Source organism: Accipiter gentilis, chromosome 17, assembly GCF_929443795.1.
Source record: "Accipiter gentilis chromosome 17, bAccGen1.1, whole genome shotgun sequence".
NCBI lineage: Eukaryota > Metazoa > Chordata > Aves > Accipitriformes > Accipitridae > Astur > Astur gentilis.
In genome coordinates this window covers 22,081,152-22,105,106 of record NC_064896.1, presented here as the reverse complement: position 1 = coordinate 22,105,106, position 23,955 = coordinate 22,081,152, and the positions used below count along the sequence as shown (strand labels likewise).

General features: G+C 35.4%; 1 protein-coding gene across 1 annotated transcript in view; it reads left to right on the top strand.

Annotated features, from left to right (window-relative positions):
- Positions 1–23,955, top strand: part of ELP4 (elongator acetyltransferase complex subunit 4) — a 157,587-nt gene that overhangs the window by 65,522 nt on the left and 68,110 nt on the right. Inside the window, exons 8-9 of the mRNA XM_049820977.1 lie at positions 4,217–4,325; positions 7,038–7,144. Coding sequence (XP_049676934.1) covers positions 4,217–4,325; positions 7,038–7,144 — 216 coding nt within the window. The remainder of the gene's footprint in view (positions 1–4,216; positions 4,326–7,037; positions 7,145–23,955) is intronic.

Below are 23,955 nucleotides of genomic sequence, written 5' to 3'. Positions count from 1 at the left end.
TTTGAAAATTCACACACCAAAACTCGCTTTTAAGTTCATAAGGTTCATATTACTTTGCATGGACTTGCTTGATTGCTGTTTGTTATTGAGACCTTCTTTCAAATGAAGTGTCAGGATTACTGGACTCACCTGTTGGTAACAACACAAATTGTTGCCTACAATTAGAGTTTTACCTAGACTTGGGGAGAGTATCTGAATTCATCTAAATTCTGTGCTGTCATACGGAAGGTATGCAACTCACCGTTTAACCTGGGTTTTGTCTCAGTGCTAGCACTTGTTTGTATTAACTCTTAGTTATATGTTTTAAAATAATATCAGAGATGGGATTAGATTATCAGAATGTAAAGGTACAAATATAGCCTTCTACCAAAATATAGGCCTAACGTCTCCTTGAAAAGAGACGTAGACTTAAAATACCTTATTTTCAAGTCTATATATAAATCAGTGTTAAAATTATGTTAATGTACTGATCAGAATACAAATGCAATTATACAAAGCCCATGTGAGTCAAGAGCTTAATGTATTTATACAGGTGCTAGTTGGATCTCATTGTAGATCTTTTAACATGTCTCTTGTTCTCCTTTTAAATGTTGAGATCATTTGTATGTACTATGTAGAAAAGTTGAAGCCATTCTAAGAAAATTTTCCATTCTTTGACTTTTCTTTTAATGCAGTGCAAGAACAGAGAATTTAAACATTTTTATTATGTAAATTTTGTGAGGTTTTTAATTTCTTTAGAAACTGACAAAACACAAATGGGAGGACATATCCCTGGGTGTTAGAAAAAATTTGACAGGAAATCAGAGGAGAACTAGAAATTAGAGCAGAGTTGAAAAGACAGATTTTTCCTCATACGGAATCCAGATGAACCAAGATTGATTTGATTAATAGTAGTAATGATAAAATTGTGGTACATTAAGAACCTAATCCAGTAGAAACACCCAGTATTAATTTCAGTATGTAAGTTTGAGCATACAGACTGTACATATATTTGTGTTGGTAGAATACCGTGCTTTATACTCAGACACAGAAGATGATACTTTTTAAACAGTTTTATTTGTAAATAAGTATTTTTATGCACAAATAATTACTCAAAGCTGTGTAGATTCTGCAAGTAAATTAGTAGGACAAAGCAATCTTTTTTGATAGTTGCCCTTCCCAAAAGCTGGTTAAAAACATATGTATGGTTCCCATTTACATATCCAGCTAGCTACGTGGATTTTCTTGAGACGTTGTTTTGAAAGTACACTTTGGTTGAGCCCAAATATTGCAAGTTTGCGCTTAAAAGAAAATGTCTGTCAAAAACAGTGAGCACAAAGTAAGATATAGAATGGATGCCCAGCCCAGCCTGCACAACAGGGTTGCTACCATGTTGTTAGAATAATTACATTTTGGCTGAACTAACTAATTTAGAAAAACTGCAGTACACCTAGCACAACTGAAAACTTTCCAGGACTGGGTTGGGTTTTTTTTTATTTTTTAGTGTAATTTAAAACAATACCTCTTCTAGCTGCCAACAAACTCTTTCCCTGAATCTCCCCATTCCTGGCTTCCCTCCTAACCATGTCCTGGCTCACCTCCAGAGCTGCCAAGTTTATGCCAGAAGCAGGAGGTAGATTTGTATGGGGCTGGAGGAAGATCTGGAGCTCTGTTAAATTTTCAGGCCCAGATGGGGCAACATGATTTGTGTGTTTATGTCAGTATGCCATACATCACAACTATCTGTGTGCTGACGTCAGCTTTGATTGGACATTAATGTGCTGAACACTGCAAACGAGCAAATACATGATACAGATCTATGGCAACAATGCCACATAAGCAAATGTTTATTTGGTGTGGCAATTCACTGTGCAAAATATTTCCCAAGATACACTGCATTAAGCCAGGAGAATATTTTGACACACTTTAAAAACGAAATCAACATGGGCAAAAAGACTACGATTTAAGAAAGCAAACCTGTTCAGAAGAAGAGCTGAAACCGACATATTGAAGTATGCATCATTAGGCAAATATTGAATTGCTATGCCTCACTTTAATCTTCCCAGAATTAAGACCAAATAGGAAAGATGCTGTTCTTGTGATATGCAGGACTGTTAATGATGAGGATACCTTGCTGATGGTTGAGCATCTTTCTATCCACAGTTTTTGTAACCCATTGTTATCACAACCAGCAAGCAAAAAAAATTAATGGACAGCAAACATTTTCTCAAATGATAGAATATTTTTTGTATACCAAGAGTTTAGGTTAGCTTCCAGAAATCACCAGTGTTTGTTTGTTTATTTATGTAACAATCTTGTATTTCTTGCTTATACGAATAACATCCAGCAGCCTGCTGAAGAACTGGCAAAATACAGTAATTTCTGGTCTGTGGATTTATAGAGGTCACTGGCTACTTCATATTTATATTTATATGATCTTTCTGTGATTGCCTCTGTAGAACAATGTGACCAAAAGTTTCCATTAAAATACAGTATACTGTCTCTCTCTTCCTAGAAGAGGAAATACTTTGCAAGTCAGCTTTAATATTTCAGGGGTGGATATAATAACAAAGTTTAGGGATTGATGTGTAGGGAGTGTTCTTTTACCTCAGATCATTTATGTTATTCCTTAGAAAGGAAATTCTGTAGTATAACACTATTTTATAATTATCCATCATTAGACTTTGCAGGTAAAATTGAAGTTCCCTGATTCCATAGGGATAGATCATTTTGGCCTGTGCATAAGTAGCGGCTTTGAAAAGAGACCAGTCCCCAGGATTTAATGCCATCTGGCCCATAAGGTGGGGAAGGGAGGGGGTGTAAAGGTACCATGGGATCAGTGGATTTAGGTCTTGTAACCTGAGCAGATTGGGCTGTGCAGGACAGGCCACAAGTTACTTTATGTAGCGGTCAAAAAACAGAATTCAGATTATTATTATTTCATGGGAGTAGGAAATGTTCACCTTTCACGTCTGCTTCGTAGGCTTCTATGTGGCTAGGAAATACGCTGTTATTGAAAAGTGTGTTCATGAAAGCGATTGGTGTATTGGTCACCTTTTTAATAAACCTGTATGTCAGTACAATGCATAGACTTTTCTAACATATCTAGGGATGTTTCCCTTCTCCTAATTACTTTATAAATTGTTATTATCAAATAGTTTATCAGTATTTAAATTGACCTTTCATAATAAGCGTCGGTCGTGTAGTTTATGAAAGAAGTGCAGAATGTACAAAATGCTTTAAAATTAATAAAAAAATACAAAACTACAATTTGGAGCTACTGAGCTAATTCTTCATACTTGCAATGGGTATTTTGAGGTGATTGATCTCGATACCCCTGAAAGTATGATAGGTATAGCACCTACAGCCATCAAGAACAAGAGCATACCGGCTGTCCAGGCAGCTTTAAGATAACTACTTCTTATCTTAAATAGATATTTTGCTTTTTAGCACAGATTTGTCTCCTTTTTTTTTTTTTGGCTCATTAAATACTGACATCATCGAAGCATTTAAGAACATGTTACCCCGAGTTACCTCTGAAGATCTCTGTTGTGACCTTTGAATGTTGCTTTCTGCTATATAAAAGAAAACTGCGGAAAACAGCTTATTTAAGGCACACGACAGTACATTGTTGCACAAGACATAAGGCATCACTTATAAATCACAAGCATATTGAGAAATCGTAATGCAACTGGAAGGTTTAGATTCATACGTTGCGTAGAGAGGAACTTTTAGAAAGAAAAATACTAAAGAAAATGCTTTGGTTTTCCATGTTGTTTGACTGATGACCAAAACGAATAATCACATGGGTTGTGCTTGCTCCAAATATTAGAGGTTATATGCCTAAGTGTATTAAAACCCAAGATTTTCAGAACACAAACAAAAGCTGGGCATCTGACTCATAGTAGAAGTCAAAGAGAGGTGCTTACCTGCCACGTAGCTTGTAAATATCTCTGATGTGAGCAAATGCTTATGGTATGAAGATTAGGAAAATACGAATTTAGTGCTGAGTTAGCCCTTTTATGGTTTCTCCTTGTCAAATACATGTTTTCTTTAGAGAGAAATTTCAAGTCTTTTTTTTTTTTTTTTTTAAGAAAAAAGCCCTCTAACGTAATTTCTAAGTATTGATGACCTATTTTTTCCCCACAGTTTGTCATTGAGAAGACCAAGGCTTACTCTATGAACGTTAATTACCTTTTTCATCTCAGGATGTGTATTTTGTTTCCATGTCTTACAGAATAAAGCAATTATGGAACGTGTAACAAACTTGTCAGATATGGTAGTTGGTCTTGAATCATTTATTGGCTCTGAGAGAGAAACCAATCCGTTATACAAGGATTACCACGGTAAGTTCCATCTTTAGCAACGCAGAAAGTCTGCCCTGAGTGTTTCTAGGGCACTTAGCGGCTTACCCTCCAATTGGGTATCTGCTATAAAGTAGCATTTGATTTCATTTTAGAATATACCCCTTAAATGTTTCTCCTTGCTAACCAGTCCTGAGTTAGGAAAATTTTCAGTAAAGTGCATTAAGGCTGCAAAGGAAACATGGCAACTCCTTGCATGTTGTCAAGCCGTATTACTGAGGCATGGCTCAATCAGATGTACATCTCAACAGGCAGGCTTTGGGGAATTCACATGCAGAGGAGGCTTGGCAATCATCTGACCAGCGAGCTGAACTTGTCATGAAATCAATACTTTTGATCTGCCAAGTTTTAAATAGAGAACATGGAAAAACATATATTATATTAAGGTGAATAAGCTGCTAAATGATATGCTATATAAACGTTATCTAAAAATAATGTTCTATTTTTCAGCTTTAAGTTACGGCACTTATGTATTTAAGGAAATGAATGTGGATATGTGTGGCATGTAAAATATGAAACTAATTTTGGTAAAAAGTCATGTAGCCTTTCAAGTGATTTATCTTCAAAATGTGTAATGGTGTTTAATCTTGCATTTTGTTTCCCAAAGATTTTGTTAGCAGTTGCAGCAGAACTATTTAAATTTTAAAAGATTAGATTAGAAGTTATGCATAGCCAAAGCAGTGAATAACAAACAGTTTTAGCTAATCTGGAGCGGTGCTCTGAGTGTGCATAAATTACAGCTATTATTATTGTGATACTACTGTAGTTCCATGGAAACCTTTAGTTGAAAGTAAACTGCTTATCCGAAAGCTGCTGTAAACATGTGAGAATGTGGCAGTGTTTTCCATAGCAGAATGTGTAGAAAAAGAAGCAAAGATGGTGTTGAGACACCACTGTGTGTATGCAGGCTGTAATTAATAAATCAGAGAAAAATCTTTTTGACTATGAAAATAGTGCACATTTCATTATCTGAAGAAAGGTGAATGAAAAAGAAACCATGAACAAAAGCTAGAATAATTTGCCTAATTATTTTTCCAACTGTATAATCGTGATGTGGCATTTGTTTATGCTAACATAATTCTGTCAATTTGATACTCCTTTTCTCAGTACTGAAGAGATCCTTTAAGACAATGTGTGTTTTAGCAGTTACTTCCTGGTTTCCTGTAAAAATGTATAATAAATCATTTTTGTACTGTGTAATAAAATTTATAGGCCAATATACGTAGCTTTTGATTTTTAGGCCACCTTAATTTAACATTCTAAAAGTAGGTATTTTTAACGGTTTTAACTTTGTGGGTTCTTTTTGCTTAAGAATATATTTTAAGATGACGTGTTTACTGCAGATGATGGAAGATTTTGACAGTACTCAGGAGAAGTTTGATTAAATTATTGCATTATTTAATGAATCCTGCATTAATAATTTTATTAAGCTGCCTGCAAATTTAAATGGTTGAAAAGTCAACAAAATAACAAAAGAATGATATAGATGATCATTAAGTAAAATTTTTAGAATACTGTATATAAGCAACCCTGTGTTATACCTGCTGTCCCTGTATATAATAATTAGATTTTGAACTCAAAAGCCAAACAAATAATTCTTATATGTCACTGGACTGGAGGCAGGGATAGAAGGTTTCAAAGCGGAAAAATATTTTTCTAACATTATTGAGAATTTTTGTAATTGGCACCCATAAAAATTATGCTTTTTAAAGTATTTCAATTTTAGGAAACTTTCTTCCCTTATTCTTCCTTTTTAAAAATAAATAAAACCCTGAAAAAATACTTGCCTTATTTTAAATTAGGGGTTTAGTGTTTGGGGTTTTTCTCACAGCTGCCGTTTTCAAGTAAGATGTCTTTTCTAAATGTTCAGTATTTCCATTTAGATGCTGGCTTTATGAATAGCAAATATAGGCCAGTAATTGAGAAGCCCTGTAGAATTTTCCTGGTTTTCAGATGTAGAAAATCACCCTTAGGTTGTTCAGAAACTATATTAGGCTGCACAAAAACCATCCAGCGTCCTTGTCAGAAAAAATCAGCTTGAGTTGCAGCTGACAGAATGCAGAGCTTGCAGTGCACCTAGTACTGTTAAAAACATCTGAACAGCTATATAAGCTTCCTGCGTGAAGAAAACATATTTCTCCTAGGATGGCATGGGGGTTAAAATTTATCGAAAAGCATGATCTAAACCAGCATTTTCCAGGAACTTTTTTAAAGTCATTTTCAGGGCGCACAATGAAGTACTTCTCATTAGAGCTTCAGTGGTTATCAGTAACCCATAAGCCTTGTTTTGCTGGCTGCTTACTGGTGCATTTAATAAAATAAAGATCACTCAGTGGTGCCGTGGGCAGCATGCAAGGTGATAGCCATATTTGCTTACTGTAAATACAAGAGAAAATCACACACAAACCGGCTGTAGTTTTGACAAGTATTAAGATCCCTCTTTACATCTGTACTTCTGTACCAAAGTGCAATTAGTTTTCCTCGCACAAGGATCTCTGTTTATCTTATTCTGCTTGATTACTTGAGTATAATCGCACCGTTTGCTTCATTGCTCCTGGTAGTAAGCGCCAGTTTAAAAAGGGGAGGATGAGTGTGTGTAAATATACAGAATTCTGCTGTAAGACTCTAATTTATGCATCTGGATGACAGCGTTTTCTTAATTTTTTTCCCTCCTTTACCCTTTCTTTCCACAAGGTTTGGTTCACGTACAGCAGATTCCTCGGCTTAATAGCTTGATCTGTGATGTGTCAGACACGAAGGACCTTGCTTTTAGATTAAAAAGGAAGCTGTTCACCATTGAGGTAAGAGAAACAGTTTTGTTTCACTATTTAGAACCCAAAAGGTGGAGCTAATCCCATCTCTTATGTTTCGTTTTGTGAAATACATAAAATATGCATCAGATGTTGTAAATTCATTTCGTTCTGGTTTTGCTGTTCAGAATGGTTTTATAAAATATTGTAATATGCCTCCTGATTAAAAATGTCTCATTTGCTGCACTAAATTGGTCCGTTATAAATAGTTTATTTTGGTTTAAAATGTACATAGAAAGTAGGCCACAACCTTCAATAACAAAGCGTGACATGTTCCTGAGGATGTCAGGAGCATATTTAATTAAATGTTAATGACTTGCTCTTACTTGTGTTAGTGGGTGGGAAAGTAGCTACATGTTATTACCCCAGTAGAGGGATTTTAATGTATAATGCTGCCTAAAATTGTGTGTGGTATGAGGGATAAGTGTCCTTATCAGCATTCAGAAACCATTTTCTTTGCATTACTGAAATCACCTTTCGCTCTTTTATGTCATTTTAAACACAGTATCATTTACACTAATGTCCTTAAGTAAATTTCCTACTAAATTTAAACTTTTTTCTGTGACCTTTATGCAGACAGTCCTGATAGAAGGCAGTAATACAAAAGATGTATTTCATTTTAATCTTGCTAAAGAGCAAATGAACATAGCACTATTAAGCAATTAGAGCTGATGTATTTATTAACCAAGTAATGCTTAGAGATGGAAGATGGCTTTCGGGGTGATGTGATAGTCATCGGTACAGTCTGGGCAAATTTTTTTTAACAAAGACATAAAACAGCCAAGCATCCCTGACAAACCATTTTGTTTAATCTCTTTTCAAATGAAAAGCTCTTAAGCAGACCACTTGTCTTAACTGCTTGAAACCATAAAAAGAGAGAATTGCCACCAATAAATTAGCATATTTTTTACTCCATCACCAAATGATGGTCAATGTGGCTTGGCACTGCTTTGGTGTTTGGGACTTCACCCTTAAGTGACCACTTTGGCCCTTATTTGACCCTCTGCCCTTTTTAGCTGGCCACTTGATAAGGTAACTTAAGGGTTCTCTCTCTTCAGTGCCTCCTCCCCTTCACAATTGCAAGTAGCCCTAACCTATAAATCATTGAAAGGGCCCTATCAAGTGACAAATTAAGGTGCCCTCCTCCTAATTAATGGTCATCAATGTCTTTAATTATCTAATCCTATTGAGAGTAGTTAATAGTTAATCAGGCAGCCAGTTCTTCATGCAGGTCATCTCTGCATGAGTGCTAGAAGTTTCTCAACTAGAGGTATCCTCTTCAGAAGCCGCTTAAAGGCAAATACGCAAAGGAGGGCTTTTTTCCTAAAGACATTCCTTTATCATGTTTCTCACTTTCCAGAGAATGCGGTTAGTGAAACCAGGCATTGTGAGGTATTAAACCATTTTAACGACTGCTTTTGAGCAGTACATTAGAAACAAAAACCTTAATAGTCTGTGTTTGGTTTTAAAATACAAATGTTCTTACTGTTTTCAGAAGTGCAAAGAAGCGTGCACCCTCGTTTCACAGCATAGTAAATTCTCATTTATTATAGCTATGAATTAACATATTTGGGGTTTTTTTTTCCTCACTGTGAATCTTGACTCAGAATATAATTTTTTCAGTCATCTGAATTTGGGATTCTAATTTCTAATGTAAATTGGAAGCAAAAAAAAAAAAAAAAACCTTAGCAGGAGGCTCTGTAAAAAGAATTAAATTAGCCATAGGGAACAGGGGTGTAGTGGAACTCTTGAAACAACCTGTTGCCCTAGACATGCGTAGATGACCCACTTGTACAATTTCTCCCTTCATTGCTGAGCTGCAGCCCCTTTTGAATAACTTCAGGTTTGGTTAGAGATATGCTTTCTATAAGCTGAACTGACACAAACTAGCCCTTTTTGAACATGTTATATCACTGTCCTACTGTGATCTTCCTGTACTCATTTCACTGATCTATAATACATATGTTTTTCTTCCTCATACTGTTAGGGGAGGCAGACTACAGCTAGGCTGACTACAGCAATGAGGTCAATAAGAAAATGGGAGCAAGGGAAAATTGAATTAAGAAGGGATGTGAATACAGTCTTCTAAAATGGGTTTCTGCAGTTAGAATGTGATGAGTCAGCAGTCAGGTTTGGTTCTGGTGTTAAAAACATAAAGCAGCACAACAGTGTGCGTTACAAGCAACAGTGTGATTTATACAAAGTACAACTAAGTTTATGACTTCTTTAGTATGTAGCTTAAATGTGAAATGAAAATATATTTTGAGTACGTTACAGTTTTTGGAAAGCTTCTGCTTAGTTATATACACAATTTAGGGTAAAAATACTGGCCTCTACTTGAAATGCCACTTTAAAATCATAAGAAGCATAAAAACATAAGAAAAGTTAGAAATATACAAGCTATGATTTATGGTAAAATTTCTCCAAAAAGGATTTTCATCACTAGACCATTCTTTTTTTACAGTTTAAAATAAGAGCATGGGACACAGATTTTCTCATCTCTGGATTGCTCACCAGTTAAATAACTCTTTATGGTTTAGCCCTCATCAGTAAAAAAAACCTTAAATGTCAAATCTGTTTTATTAGATTGCAGTTTTGTGGGAGGGACTCCACCTCTTTAGAGTCTGCAGAATCATTTAACTGTTTCAGTTTTTCTTGTATCTTCTTCATCAAAATAAGATTGACTGAAATGTATTCTAAAGGGATTTTTTTAAAATTCAGGATGAAAATGGTGTTTAGTGAATATTTATGAGTGTTCATTTTCCATTTGTAAATTATGAGGTCAACCCTTTCCAGGAAAACTTAGACGTTTATGGTAAAAGGTGCAGTAGCCGTATCAAGCTTTCCCAAATCTTCATGTTAGTTACTAGCAATATATTATTATATGCAATATTATTAGAGATCTATCTTCTGTGCATACCACTTTAAAGGACACAATTTTGAAGTTAGCCTGTCTAATCCTATTTCTTCCCACTTTGGAATCTTAATTAGAAGGAGATAAAAACCATCATTTGACTAAATTATTGTCTTGAATCTGTAGCAAAAGGTATAATCCGCAATTGGGCCAATTAGTGTACCCCATAGTTAGCTATGCTGAGGCAGGAAACTTGATTAGATCTGACACCAGCCTAGTTCCCACTGTTGTTTTGCCAGGTATGATGGTCAGACTTCAAAGGGCTTGAGGCATCAGCAGGGCAAGGTTTGGAGGCCAGCTTAGGTCCGGTCGTTAATCTCTCTGCTAAAACCACAGCAGTCCTCGCACAAAACAAGCTTACACGACACAATCATGCGGTATTAAAGTTTGGGTTGAGTCATGCCAATTTGCCTTTGATTTTCTGATGATTGACTAAAAGATGGCTACATGACTAGACACATACTGAAAGTTTACTGATTAGGTAAGTTCCCCAAATATTTGAAATATTTTTTGATTTCTCAGTTAAACGATATGACAACCCGTTCATCTTAATGAAACTTTTCAGCAGAATTTTTCTTGAAGTACTTTTTGCTTTGTTTGTAGCGCTGAATGTAACTTTTATCAACATTTGATAAAGTTTGTAGGAACATTATGTTCGTAGTTTTATTTGATAGAACTTTATCTTTGTTGTTCCAAAGCCTTCTGTATCAAAACTAGAGGAATCTGTGCCCAAATTTGATTTTTTCACTCCTCGAAATTTCTAAGGAAACGTTGTTTGTTATTTAGGTACATTTACAATCGCGCGCAAAAAGGGTATTTCCTGTTAATTATTTTCCACCTCACCATTGCGTAAAGCGCTGTTCCACGGCTGCGATTACATAAGTGTTCCTTTCTTTTGCAGTCTGATTTGTTGAAATATTGCAGTAACAGTGACATGTTTCCATTCTGAGAGAAGCCTAAGGCTGCTTTAGTATTATTCCAAATGATTGAAATTGCCATCTTGCTGACTTTCCCTTGGGCAGCTTAAGGCCTGTTTACTTTTGTATTTGTTTCACATGTTCCCTCTGAGTTTGGCTGGCAGGACATCATTACCTGGTTTGACAAGACAGTTGGAGAAGATTCATATTTGATTAACTCCCTTTGTTACTGTCTGGTCAACATAAACCTCTGAAATTATGTATTTAGAGTTAAAATTTTTTATAAATATGTATGTTTGCAAAATAGGAAAGTTTGTGAGGGGTTTTTTTTAATTCCCTAGTTTTGCTTTACTGCGGATTTTTTAAGTCTTCAGGTAACAGTCAATTGTTAATAGTATAGAGAATAAGCTTTTTCCTACAAGTTGTATAATATAGTTTGTCTAATAAATAGTTGTTGTGAATTATTTTTTCTGATTTGATCAATACACAAGTAGGAGCCAGCTAATGTGATTTTCTTTTTAATGGCTATGTAACACCTGTGCAAACCAGAATAAAAGTCCTTAAAAGACAGCTCAGTTTGAAGCCAAGTGTCATGTACTACATAAAGAATTGCCACACAACAAAAATAAGTAAGTTTCCAGGAGATTCTTTTCTGAGAGGTGTTTCCTAACAGGAGGAGAAGAAAGTCAGAATTAGAGTCCTGTGGCAGGGAAGTTGCTGGTTTCTCAGTGGCAGGCAGATACAATATGGTACTACGGAGCACTCTGCAGTGCATTTTTCCGGGTGGTAATTGCCAGAGTAAAAGGTTATGTCTTTGGAAGGAAACATAATCACAAAACCCAGCAATTGAGTCTATATAGGATTAAAAATAAATATATGATTCCAAAGGCATTAAAATAATCTCCTTTCTTCATCTGTCAATAAAGGACTATCAGAAAATTAGTGTTTGCCAAAACAAGCAAGATTTAATTGCAACTCCAGATATTCACGCATATGCTATGTGTCCAGCATTGGTATTTGGAAGAAGACTTAAAACTCTTTTCTTTAAAGATGCTGAATCTGGCAATTAAAAACAGGAAATACATCGTAGGTAGCTTCCATCTGAAATCTCTGTGGTTTTGGGTTTGGTTTTCATTCTATCCCTTGTCATTGCTTATTTTATGCGGACTATACCGTGGTAAACTTCTTATTTGCAAAGGAGAAGCGCAGTTAGCCACTGCTGTAGATTATTTACCAAAACAGGTGGGTAAAACGAAGTCAGAACTGATGTCTGCGGTGCTTCAGTGTGGTATTAGCATAGCACGAGTTTGGTCCTAAGTGGCTCAGGAGATGGTGATGTCACCAAGTGCCAGAACTGTGCTCCCAGAAACATTTTGTAATTATTCATTGAACACATCAAGAACAGGTATGGACATAATGGTTTAGGGTTATTCATGAGCTGTTTCTTCTGGAGCAACAAATCAACCTTGTCACCAGTACATATGGGATCAGCATATATTTAAAATACACACAGGTGCCTTACCGACCTCTGTATCAGTGAGAATTGAATTAGAAAGTGTTCCCTGTACCTCTAATAGCATCACTTCTTATAGGCTTCTTCCAAGAAAATTTGAATCAGCCTTCATTAATGACTCACCCCAATCCTGATCATATTTCACTGATGTTTATAAAATTGAGTAATTTTGTAAATCAACAAACATTTGAATTAATGAACTATTTACGCCAGTATTTTAACAAAAAGAATCTGTGAGCCTGAGAGCTGACAAAAGGCAAAACGTTGGTTTATTAGAAATTTAAGTGCGGTGGTAGTTCTATAGCAATCAGTCCGTAAAATACGGAAATGAATTCTTGTTCGCTGCGATAAAGTTCACACAATGTTACACCAAAGCTAATATATGCTACACGATACATGTTGTAATACTGGGAGCTCAGTCAATATGCCTTCGTATATAGATAAAAGCAACTCTGTATTTTAAGATCATGCACTGGGGGCATTACAAGACATGACCCCATGTTAGGGCCTCAGAACGGAACCTGCTTTTTACCAAGGCAGAGGGTAACGCAGGTGTGACCGCCTGGCTGCCCAGTGCCTGGAGCGTGGATGAAACTTTACAGGTATTCCTGGTTCAAAGGTGAAACAGAACTTTTCTGAAATGTTACAGAAAGTGTATTTCTTTAATTTTCTGATGTAATAAAATCGTTGGGGCCTCTCATGCCCATGTGTTTGAGAATACAAGTCCCCTTGGGGCTTACGTGGAAAATGTCTCTTTCTCCTCAGCCTGCCTTGAGCGGATAGCATCATACCTGGCAAACACTAGTACTAGATGTTCCACTTCAGCTCAGGGACTCAAATGCAGGGAACTCTGCATATAAAACTAAACTTTCTGACAGGGAGAGGTAAAGCATTGTAATAAAATTCAGCTGAAATTTATGCCAGTCAAACCGCAGTTGCATTGATTATTCCTGTCCATTTTCCCTATTATATTAATAAAGACATTTCCACTGGCTTATTTAAACTTAATTCAAAGGATAGTAATTATAACACCATAACATTTTCTTAATCTGAAATTAATAATACTGCAAAAAGATTCTCCCGCAAAACTAATTCTGTCATAATTCCAAGCTCCATTTTGCATTATTTCATCTAGTAGCCAGTTCAGGTTCTCTTTACCTGGTATGGTGTACTTCACTGAATTGTTTTGTCAGATGCTGTCAAGCCAACCTACCATTGTTAAAGAAAATCAAACTAAATCATTTTGGCATGAGCCTTCCAGGAATAAGGCACAGAATATGAAAGGTTTGATGAAATCAAGGATTTGATTTCAATATTGTAAAAGACTGCCTGTCAAAAATGTATTACATTCTTTCAAACAATTTTGAATAAATAAATGTGTTTAAAATTGTGACAGTACAATTTAGATAAAGTTTTGGGAGATTATTTTTAAATTATAATAACTTGAGGTAAAACAATACTTGGAGTGCTCCTATTTAAAAAGAAAAACCCTCTGAATGCTAATGGTACATAGAACTGAAATCAAGTAATAAGTTTTATGTGGTATATGGAATTTCAGAACACTTGTATCTTATGAACATGTGGAAAAATTTAATTTGAAAATATCACCTTATTATGTAAAACTGAATAATTTCAATTAAAACATTTCAATATTCTGAAGATGAATACAGGAAGGTACTGTTAACTTTCAGATTGCGTATGAAGATTTGTAATATCCTGAAATTTATTTCATAATCAATTTTGTTTTATGGGCTGTTTGACATTATGCAAGTATAACATGAGGGCTCCATTCAATTTTTCAAAACTTTAACACTTATAATACAGTGCATCTGCAGTTCCTTGTTAGTAAACAGAACTCATATATCTTTTTATTTAAGCAAATAATTATGTAGTTTAGAAATATTTATACCATAATTGTGTTGTCGCAATGGAAGAACATGCAACAAAGCCATTAATGCAATTAAAGGTCACTTGTACATATTGTAATGGACTGCTCATGCACAGGATCTGTGTTAAGGGTCAGTGCTGCAGCATGAAATAGATTGGCCTTGTTCAGTCTGTAAATAAATGGGTCAACTTATCTTGTATTTGCCAGACAAATAAAGTAGTTGACATATTCCCACTTTCTTAGTATTAGAAGACAGGTAGGCTAAAGAGGTCTTTCGTAAAAATATTCATTGGTAAAGATTAAAAAACTCTTTATCTACCAGCAGCATATTTTCCACTAAAGCGGTAGTGGAAAATTTTTTTAGACAAAGGTCTGTGGGTCTAAGTTAGAAAGATATTGATGGTGAGTGTTTAAGAAGCAAAAAGAGTTAAGCACCATATTCATAGTAGTTCTCAGCAGGAACTGAGTGCCACCTCCATTAAATGCTCTTTTAAAATACCACCAAGTTTTAATAACTATGATATTTCGTAGTTGTGTAATGTTCTCACTTTACAAAGAATAACGAATTCAGTCATTTCTTTACACACTAAAACAGACCTCTGAATTTTATATATCTCTGTTAATGCAGGAAAATAAAAATTAAAGCTTATAAGAAGTCACATTTTCTCAACCATGCGTCTACATCATACCTGAACCTTATTGAAATGCATTGAAGTAGGAGTTCAGGGCTATTACTGAAAAGAATGAGAATAGGATGATTTTACATCTCCACATGGAAGGTGTGCACCCATCTGGATCTTCTTGTCTCAGTACTGTTTGTTATGCTTTTGATTATTGATCTTTGTGTAGAAGGTGATTCAAAGTACTCTGTAAACTAGGAAACTCTAAGATAGCCCTATCTAAAACTTGGAAAAGGTTAAAATGTCATTTTGTAGGGAAACAGAGCAATGTTTGCTATGACTAGTAACATGCTTAATCAAAGAAATTCCAAAATGTTTGATTGTAACTGTGCAAATTCAAGGTTATTCAAGGGATAACATTTCCGGTCTCATGAAAAATATTAGTGATTTGGGATGAACATAAATCTGTAAGGAAACCACAAATTGATGGTTTCTTTAAATTTTTCACCTCTACAAAAACTGTTCCATACCATTTTGCAGATTTATTTATTTTACTGATTCACAAAGAATATTACCCTTTACTGAACTGTTAACATACAGGAACATTTTTTTTATTTTTATTGAGAGCAAACTAGTCATTATTCTTAGTCTGAAAGACTTAACAAAAGCGCCAAAAGGAGACAGGAGTTAAAAAATATACATAGACTGGAAAGTACTGTAGGTGAAGAAAAAATGCTCTATAACTGTTGTGCAAATACTACTTTCTGCTTTGGCCAAATTATGGGGTATTATTTGTGACTGAATTCCAGCGTACATTTTATTTTTATATTCCTGGCCAAGAGGATTGTGCAAAAAGTAGATTGTCATAAGCAAAATGGCTGAGGACTACGATGCCTAAGGCATAAATAAACTTAGATTTTGGTCATGCCATCTTTATTGCTCTCTTTCTCACAGTTGTTTTAGTTGCATGGTTTTGAATTTTTTTTAAATTTGCTTTTTCTTGGTTGTATTACATACGGTTTTCAAAAGATTCTGTTATCATGCATAATGCAATTTAAAATTTCTCATTGCATGTTAAAACCAATAGCTTTTGAAATATCAAGTGAGACTGTTTCCAAGGAGAAAAATTATTTATTGCCGTTAAAGGGGTATTTCTGGCCAGCTTAACATTAACACAGTATTCACCCCCTTCAGAATAATAGCTTGAATTTGAATGGCATTACTAAGTAACAGTTCAGCTCCCTTTTTCCTCATCCCTTCCTTCTGAAGAAAGTGAGCAGTGACTGTATAGTGTACAATAACCAAAGCTTTGTATTGGATGTCCATAAATACATAAATAAATAAAGTGAATTTGGGTGCCAACGTGTACCAGCCATAGGCTGCTTGACTTTCAGAAAACAACTGGTAGCACTCGCTGAAAGTAATTCACTTTAAAAGTGCCTCATTTCAGATATTTAAGGTTTGAGAAACCTATGGGGTTTAGCTTATGAAAATAATGTCTATGGGCTCTTCATCATCTTTTGTCCTACTTCAAGACTGTTATAGCAAAAATTACTGAAGAATTTTCACTCTGACGTTGATAAAATTCATATGTTTACAAAACAGTTACCAAATGGACTTACCTTTTTCTAATATTAAACCACTAATCTTTGAGCAGTGTGTCAGCTTGAGTCATGTTTAAAAGTAAAAGCAGAAAACAAAACCAAAAAAGTTTGTCACTTTTACATGGGAGGATGTGAGTATTACTGTGCAAGAGAGATCAATTTCAGCTTGCATCCAAAACAGTGCCTGCTATTCTTAAAATAATCTGATTTCTTAATACTTAAAGTTTTAAGATCTTTAGTAATCTATGCTATGGAGCTGTACATTCACTTGTTCTGAAAAAGATAGGCTTTGTGTGACCGGCATACAAACATCTGAGGTGGATGACTTGGCCATGATAGCTGAGGCTTGAGGAAACTTCTGAAGTCTCCGTGGTATACCCAGAATATCTGCTGGGGGTTTGAATAGAACCTCAATGGTGTATTTGTAAGCAAAACATTTCACATGTCTGGATAATAGCTATACAGTGGCCTGCCTTGTCGTTGGGTTGGCGCTAGGCTCTCCGGCTGGAGGAGTTAAGAACTGTGCAGTTGGTAGATAGGCTTGGGGTCTGTGAGTGGCAGAAAAACTTTAACAACGGCAGTCACATTCCACTGTTCTCAGTCAAGGATTAGTGTTCCAGTGTAGTTTTCAGACATGCTCCCTGACTTGCTTTTGTTTGTGAGCCAACACGCAATTAGGTGAACAAGGGGAAAAGTTTTGGTTGTGTACCGAGTCTCACTGTTACTTCTTGCTTTTAAGGGCTTCTACACGCAACCTGAAGTTTGGATGGTTACCTGCGTATTGGCAGAAAGTATAGCAGAATATGATGATTTAATACAATATTCATCACTTTTTATTTTCAATCTCATGTATCATATGAAGTGGAAAAGAGTAAACTAAGGAAGACCTTGTTCTGGGGTATTTTTGGAGTCAAAGACGCAGTGTCCTGAATTCGTAGTGTTTGCTTGCAGATGGAGAGTAGGAACCAAGTAGGATATGATGAAGCTACGCTCTCGGGACTGACCAAGGGAAGTCTGCTTGTAGATATAGCCACAGCTTGTACCCATCTTGATATATAGTATGTGTGATGTACAGAATAAACACATCCCTCAGCCACTTGAGCTGCCATGTTTTATTAACTGAGAAGCATTTTATTTTCAGCTCTTTATTATGTAGTGTTATCCACTGATTGCATCTCTCCTCTCATTGATTTATTAGGGATTTCGTAATGTGTTGCTTAATCAATAAACACTGTAGTCTCGTAAGTCAGTTATGTCTCAGGTTGGCAATCTAAAGCCCCTGAGGCAACACCATATACTTCTTAATCGGTAGTTCTCACCTTTTGGTATAAGGCTTTGTCATGCTGGGCGGATTACAGGTTTCCTATGCTGCCTCAAATGCCCTTTTACAAACCTTTCGCTACCAGAGAGTAGTGTGACAGGAGTTATATGAGCTTTTGTTGCTCTAATATAGGGAAAAATGGTTCTCCTTCTAGGATGAGTATTTATTAAGAGATACGAACCAGTTCTTAATTTGTAATTCTTGTTGCATTAAAATAAGGAATTAATAAGAAGTAAGTCTAATATTTGTACTTAGATCTGATCCTCAATAGTAGCATAGCCATGGGCTGTTTGTGCTTGGTCTACATCATCTAGACTAAAAATAGCCTTCCTGTCATTTTATTGGCAGCGTTTTAGCTACTCCTTTAATTCTGTTTAAAAATGGATAGAGAGAAAGATAGCATAAATATTGAATGTGTGCAGATATTCCAGTAAGTAACTAAAAGGAGATTCCTGATGCTTTGAAGAGCTGTATAGTTAAATGGAATTCACATTTTGCTTAAGTAAAGAAGCATTTTGTAAATTATTATCATCTTAAATGTATTAGGTTAATTTTTATTTTTGTATTTGTATCTAATGAAAGTAGTTAGTTTTAAATATCTAGGCATTAACATATATTTGCTTTATTTTATTAGTGTCCTGGTTAGGTTTTGTTGGGTTTAGGTTTCCTTTACATTTTGATAAGAAGTTACTGATGAGGTATTTTATTTCTCATCAGTTAAATAAAAAGCCACATTATTTCTAATTTTTCTTTTAATAAAGTGAGGTTTTGCAGAATAAGAAGACAAATCACTGCTGCTTGCTAAAATCTTGAGCAATAGTCTGAAAATTTCTGGTTTGTTACGTTTTATTTTTTGAAAACCTGTGGAAACAGTGAAGGAAGAACTGGCTTGTTCTTGTTCTGTCTGTCCTAAGAAAACATGGGCTACTTTAGGAACTTCCAGGACCACAGTTACAATATGGAAAAGACACAGTTTTGAGGTGGACTTGCATCTGTTGGTTTTTTTCCTGATCTGAAAAGGGCATTCTGGCTTTAAAAAAGCCATGAGAATTAGATTCAGGTTACTGAAACGCCCCTAAACGTACAAAGGAAAATTTTTGCTTTGTTTGTAGAGTAAGGCTCTAAGGTAGAAGGGTTACACTGAAACGATGCTGTCAGTGGATTACTTATATCCTTATATAAGAAGCACTTTTTCCTGGTGTAGTCTGAAGTAAAAATTATACGTGTACTATGGTCTTTTCTACTTTTGCTTCTCCTTGTTCATCTCCTTGTTCCATGGTGTGTATCTGCATCCTTTAGGACAATACTATTCTGCACATTCAGTGCAGGAGTTGTCTGTGCTCACACAAATAAGAATATCTGGAATACTTTCTTGCAGCATTTATTTGGTTTTCGTTATTTTTTTTGTTTCTCAGGTTTGTGTTTTGAAATTATATCATTACTTTACAAATTGATCCAAAAGATTAGGATTTATTGAATGTGCAGTAAGAGAAGACGTGTTTGAAAGTAAGTTATGTTAACTGCTGCTTTTATGGAAGCTTGGTGGTGGTGTTACAAATGAGATTATGAAAAGAGAAGCAATGAGCTTTGCAGTTTTTACATTAGAGCATCCAAAGTAAAGTGCATAGTTGCATTCCATCTGTTGCAAGTGCATAGCATTGTCATAGGGGGCTATCAGTTTTCAGAACTCGTAATCAAAATGGAATATTTACTGATGAAAATTAGGCATAACTAGAGTATTGTTATATGTACAATCTAGACACCTGATGGAAATATCTATAAATAAAGCAGAATTTGTACAAAGCCAGGAGTAGTCCATTAGAGATCATTTTTATTGAGAGAAGTATCATCATTTATATGATGTGTTTGGTTAATGAATATTCAAACTATTTTATGAGTATTTTTTAAGCTTTTTTTTTTTTTCCTAAAAGAGGAAGTATGGTTCTGTACAAAATTACATTCCTAAAAGATTTACTGTTCTCAGCATAATAAAAATACTGTACAATTACTTCCTATCTTGAAAAATCAAGCCAGCTATTCTTGTTTCAAATTTCATCTAATATATTGTTCTGTATGGTTGTATGATAAACACATTATTCCTTGAACAGGAATTAAGAGTAAAGCTGCCAGGAAGGGGTTTTGTTGTCAGAGTAGTTCCCGCCTCATGTTTTGTAAGAGATTTCATGGTCCCATTGTAAAGAGTGGATGATTTAAAACGTGTTCCCAAGATAAACTTTCCCATTGTCATTAATGAGGATGGATAATACTGAGTGACAAGTGCATTAGGAATGACACAGAAAGAGCTGTTAGATTTGTCAGAGCATATCACTTCAGGCAATGAAACTTGAGGACATTCTCTTTTAGCAATTTTTTGCTATTTATTAGAGAACCAAAGATTGTGATTGCTCACACAGGTGGATTTCACTGTTTTGTTCATTAAATATTTAGGTACCTTTGAAAAGGTAAAGGTGACAAATATGACCATTATACTCGACTGAGAGGGGTGCCAATGGTTGCTTTGCCTACAAATAATTTATCAAAATTAATATACCTTTTACTTGTTTCAAAAATGTTTATTTGGTGGATAATTTTTAATTTGCGATATTTTTTACTGAATAGGAAAATTTCAAGTTATATAATAAGAAGTGCTCTGACCTGTCATAGTGAAGCTTCTGGGATAAAGAAGCTTAAAATTAGGGCACTATACATGTAATTTACATTGACTTAAAAAATTGTATTTCTCCACAGAGAAAGACTTTTTAAATATTTATCTCTGGATAATTAATAATGTATGACTTTTTCTGGTGTTTAAAATCTTTCCAAACTACAACATGCCTATCAATTTCCATTTTGAACATGCAATTGGTCACTTTTTCGCCTTGATTCATCTTGCCTGGCTGCCAACCAAATTTTGCCTCCGTGTACCTTCTTGACACTAATAATGACTGAGTTTCTGTTCGTTTGCGTGCAAGATTTCCCAAGCGGCAGTTTGGGGCTGGGATAAACTATCTATCATGATTGCGTACAACTAATCTGCCTCAACCAAACCACCCAATGATTGAAATTGCATTTGACAATTCACCTCTCCTTGGCGTGCCTGAGGTGAACATAGCTACAGACCATCCCCTGAAGGGCATAGCAACTCCTCCATATGTTGGGGAGGATCCTTTTATTTGTGTCAAGAGACTTTTAGCAAAGCATGTATAGGCAGGGATTATTTTTTTTCTTAGACTTCCTTGTTTTCAGATGCATGGCTGCCGCTTTCTCCTAACCAAAGCATTTTGGGGTTGTGAAGCATTTCCTAATTTTTAATTCGTTAAACTCTTTCTCTGAGATAAACTAGTGTGATATTGGATGTATAGGAGATAAAAAATTCAAGAGGTATTTAAAACGTCATGTATTACTTGTTAGAACGTTATGCTATTAATATACCAGTAGTGCTAGTCAAACATCAGACAAGATGCCTGTTACTGTGCTGACCTTTACCAAAGCTTGCACCTGCTTGCAGCATTTTGATACTACAGAACCTAAGGAAGAATGACAAAGCAAAATCTGTATCTGTCGTAGGAGAAATCTTTTAATTCTTTTCCAAATTGTAAATTTATTCATAGTCTGTATACTTACTGGTTTGAAAAGCTGTCTGTGCAAATATTATCTGATAAAACAGACCCTATATTTCTGGGCGAGATTACTCAAATAATCTTCAGGGTAAAAAGCTTTCTAGGATTGCTTTTTGCTAAGTACTATCCTTTTTGTATGAAGTCACTTTTATCATAATAGTTTAAGTGATAGCCTATGTCATCAGGAGTGCTACTTTTCATTAGTGATGTGTCTGATTAGCTCCATCAGATATAATTAATTTGTTCAAATACAAAGTTTCTGAATAGTTAGGGTAATAAAATTCAGTTTCTAGGGAGATAATTTATTTGTAGTTTTCTGCTATAGTTCCAGTATATTGAGTTAAAAGATACACTGTTTTGATATATGAGTCCCTTCCAACTCGAGATGTTCTGTGGTTCCATGATTCTGTGATAATCCAGATAGAAAATACTGAAGAATTGCATTCGGGAATATGTTTTGAATTCTCACTGTTTTGTGTAACAGCGTGTTTTGCTGTATTTGTGTATTTCAACAGAAGCATAAAGATCCGCAGCCAAATTGTCCTTCCTGCTGCTGAAAAGGGGAGTTTCAGTGGTGCACTCATAAAGGCATGACTATCAGCCTAATCTTCTTTCTGACACATCAAGTCGTACTTCTCTCGTTTCTTAAAACTGAAACACATTTTTTCAAGCACTTTCATTCAGCAGATTAGGTTCAAGCTGAATTAATAATCTTTTTGAAGTGCTTGACAGCTGAATATAGTATATGTATCTATTTTCGTTGTGGGGAGGAAGCTAAGTAATACGGGTATCATGCTTTCCGTAGCATTTCCAGCCAACCAAGTCCAGAAGAGTCAGGACCCTTTTGAATATATAAATCATTAATCTTAGTAAGCAGCTGCTCTGAAGGCAGGGAAGAATAATTCAGCCACACAGCCATGCTCAGTTCACTTGTTACAGTAGCAGTGTACTAAATCTACCCGTAATTTATGTCCTGCCTTCCATATTTGTTCATTTATTTATTATAATTAATTTTGTTCTCAACCTTTTTTCTTTGAGTGTATCTCTGTGGCACAACACAGTGCCCTGTGTAGATGCTGCTATCTCTAAACCAGCTCTCACGGGTACAAAAAGCAATATTGCCATGTTAGACCTGGTAGCCCAAGCAGAGCACCCACTTAACCACAGCTGTTTGCATCTTATTGCCTCGACGTGTTCTTTGTAGTAGCTATTTGGTTTGTACGTGATTCCAGAACTCTTTTTTTTTCCCCTTGGTATTAACCATGACTTCTGAAAAAATAACTTCTCAAATTTTTAGTCAGGATATGAGGTTTTCTTGTGTATTCTTTCCTGTGTGACATCAAAGCTTTATCCTATGACTTGGGATAATGACCTTCCTCATATATAATAGTTTTTGTCCACATCAGAAGAAACAGTTGTCATTAAAAAAAATGAGATCTTTTTCAGGCCTCTGCTATTACATATTAAATAGCTGTACTGTTTTTATGGTCTATAAAACAATATTACAGGGGTTTGGAGGTGGTGGAGAAGTTCTATCCTGTTACCACTGCAGCGCCAAAGAAATTAAGGGAGGGTGATTTGGATCGCTGGGGTCTGCAAATTCATCAACAGTCTGAAAAATTAAAAGGTTCACGTCCTGCTATTCATATTAAAGTAAGGACTGATGCTGGTTAGAGAGTTTTTCTTTAATCTCGCATAAAAGGATTATAATGGTGGCTTATCAATAGATTCCTAAAATGAAGTATCACGATTCCAGTTACTTAGACAGTTTCAGTTTTTATGTAAAGGCTTACACATCTGACATTATAAGTGACTACAGGTTTTAAAATAATTTAAAAATAAAGAGCATAGAAGTCTGGGATATTTTTATAATATATCTAAATCTTGAAACCCTGGTGAACTGCTGATTCTTGAACACATTGTCTATAAAAAAAAGATTATTTTGCTTATGAAGACTTACAAGTAAATATCTGCTTGTCTTGATCAATTGCTCTGTGTTAGTCTTGGGCCTTTAGTCACTTCTCAGTGGTTAGATTTTCTTTTTTGGTTTCAATATTCCAATTTTGATTTCTTCAATAGTTTCTGCGACAGTTCCTTGTCTACCTAGAAGTGTACGTGACAGCTCCTTTCTGGGAGTACTGAGTGGCAGTGACTGAAAAGGCAGATCCTGCTTTTATAACCTGCAGTGCTATAGTACTATGATTTTGACTTCTGGTGTATTCAGCCATATTAATTACCCAAGAATGGTTTGTGACTTGTTGAGGATTTCTTGGCTGGGCGAGGGCATGTGAGCAATCCAGCCGTTAGGTGGGAACGAAGCATAAGTTTACAAAGTGCAGGAGCAGACAAGGACGCTGTGTCCTTGTACGCTGGGAGAAAGGAAGATAAGAAGAGCCTGACAAGCA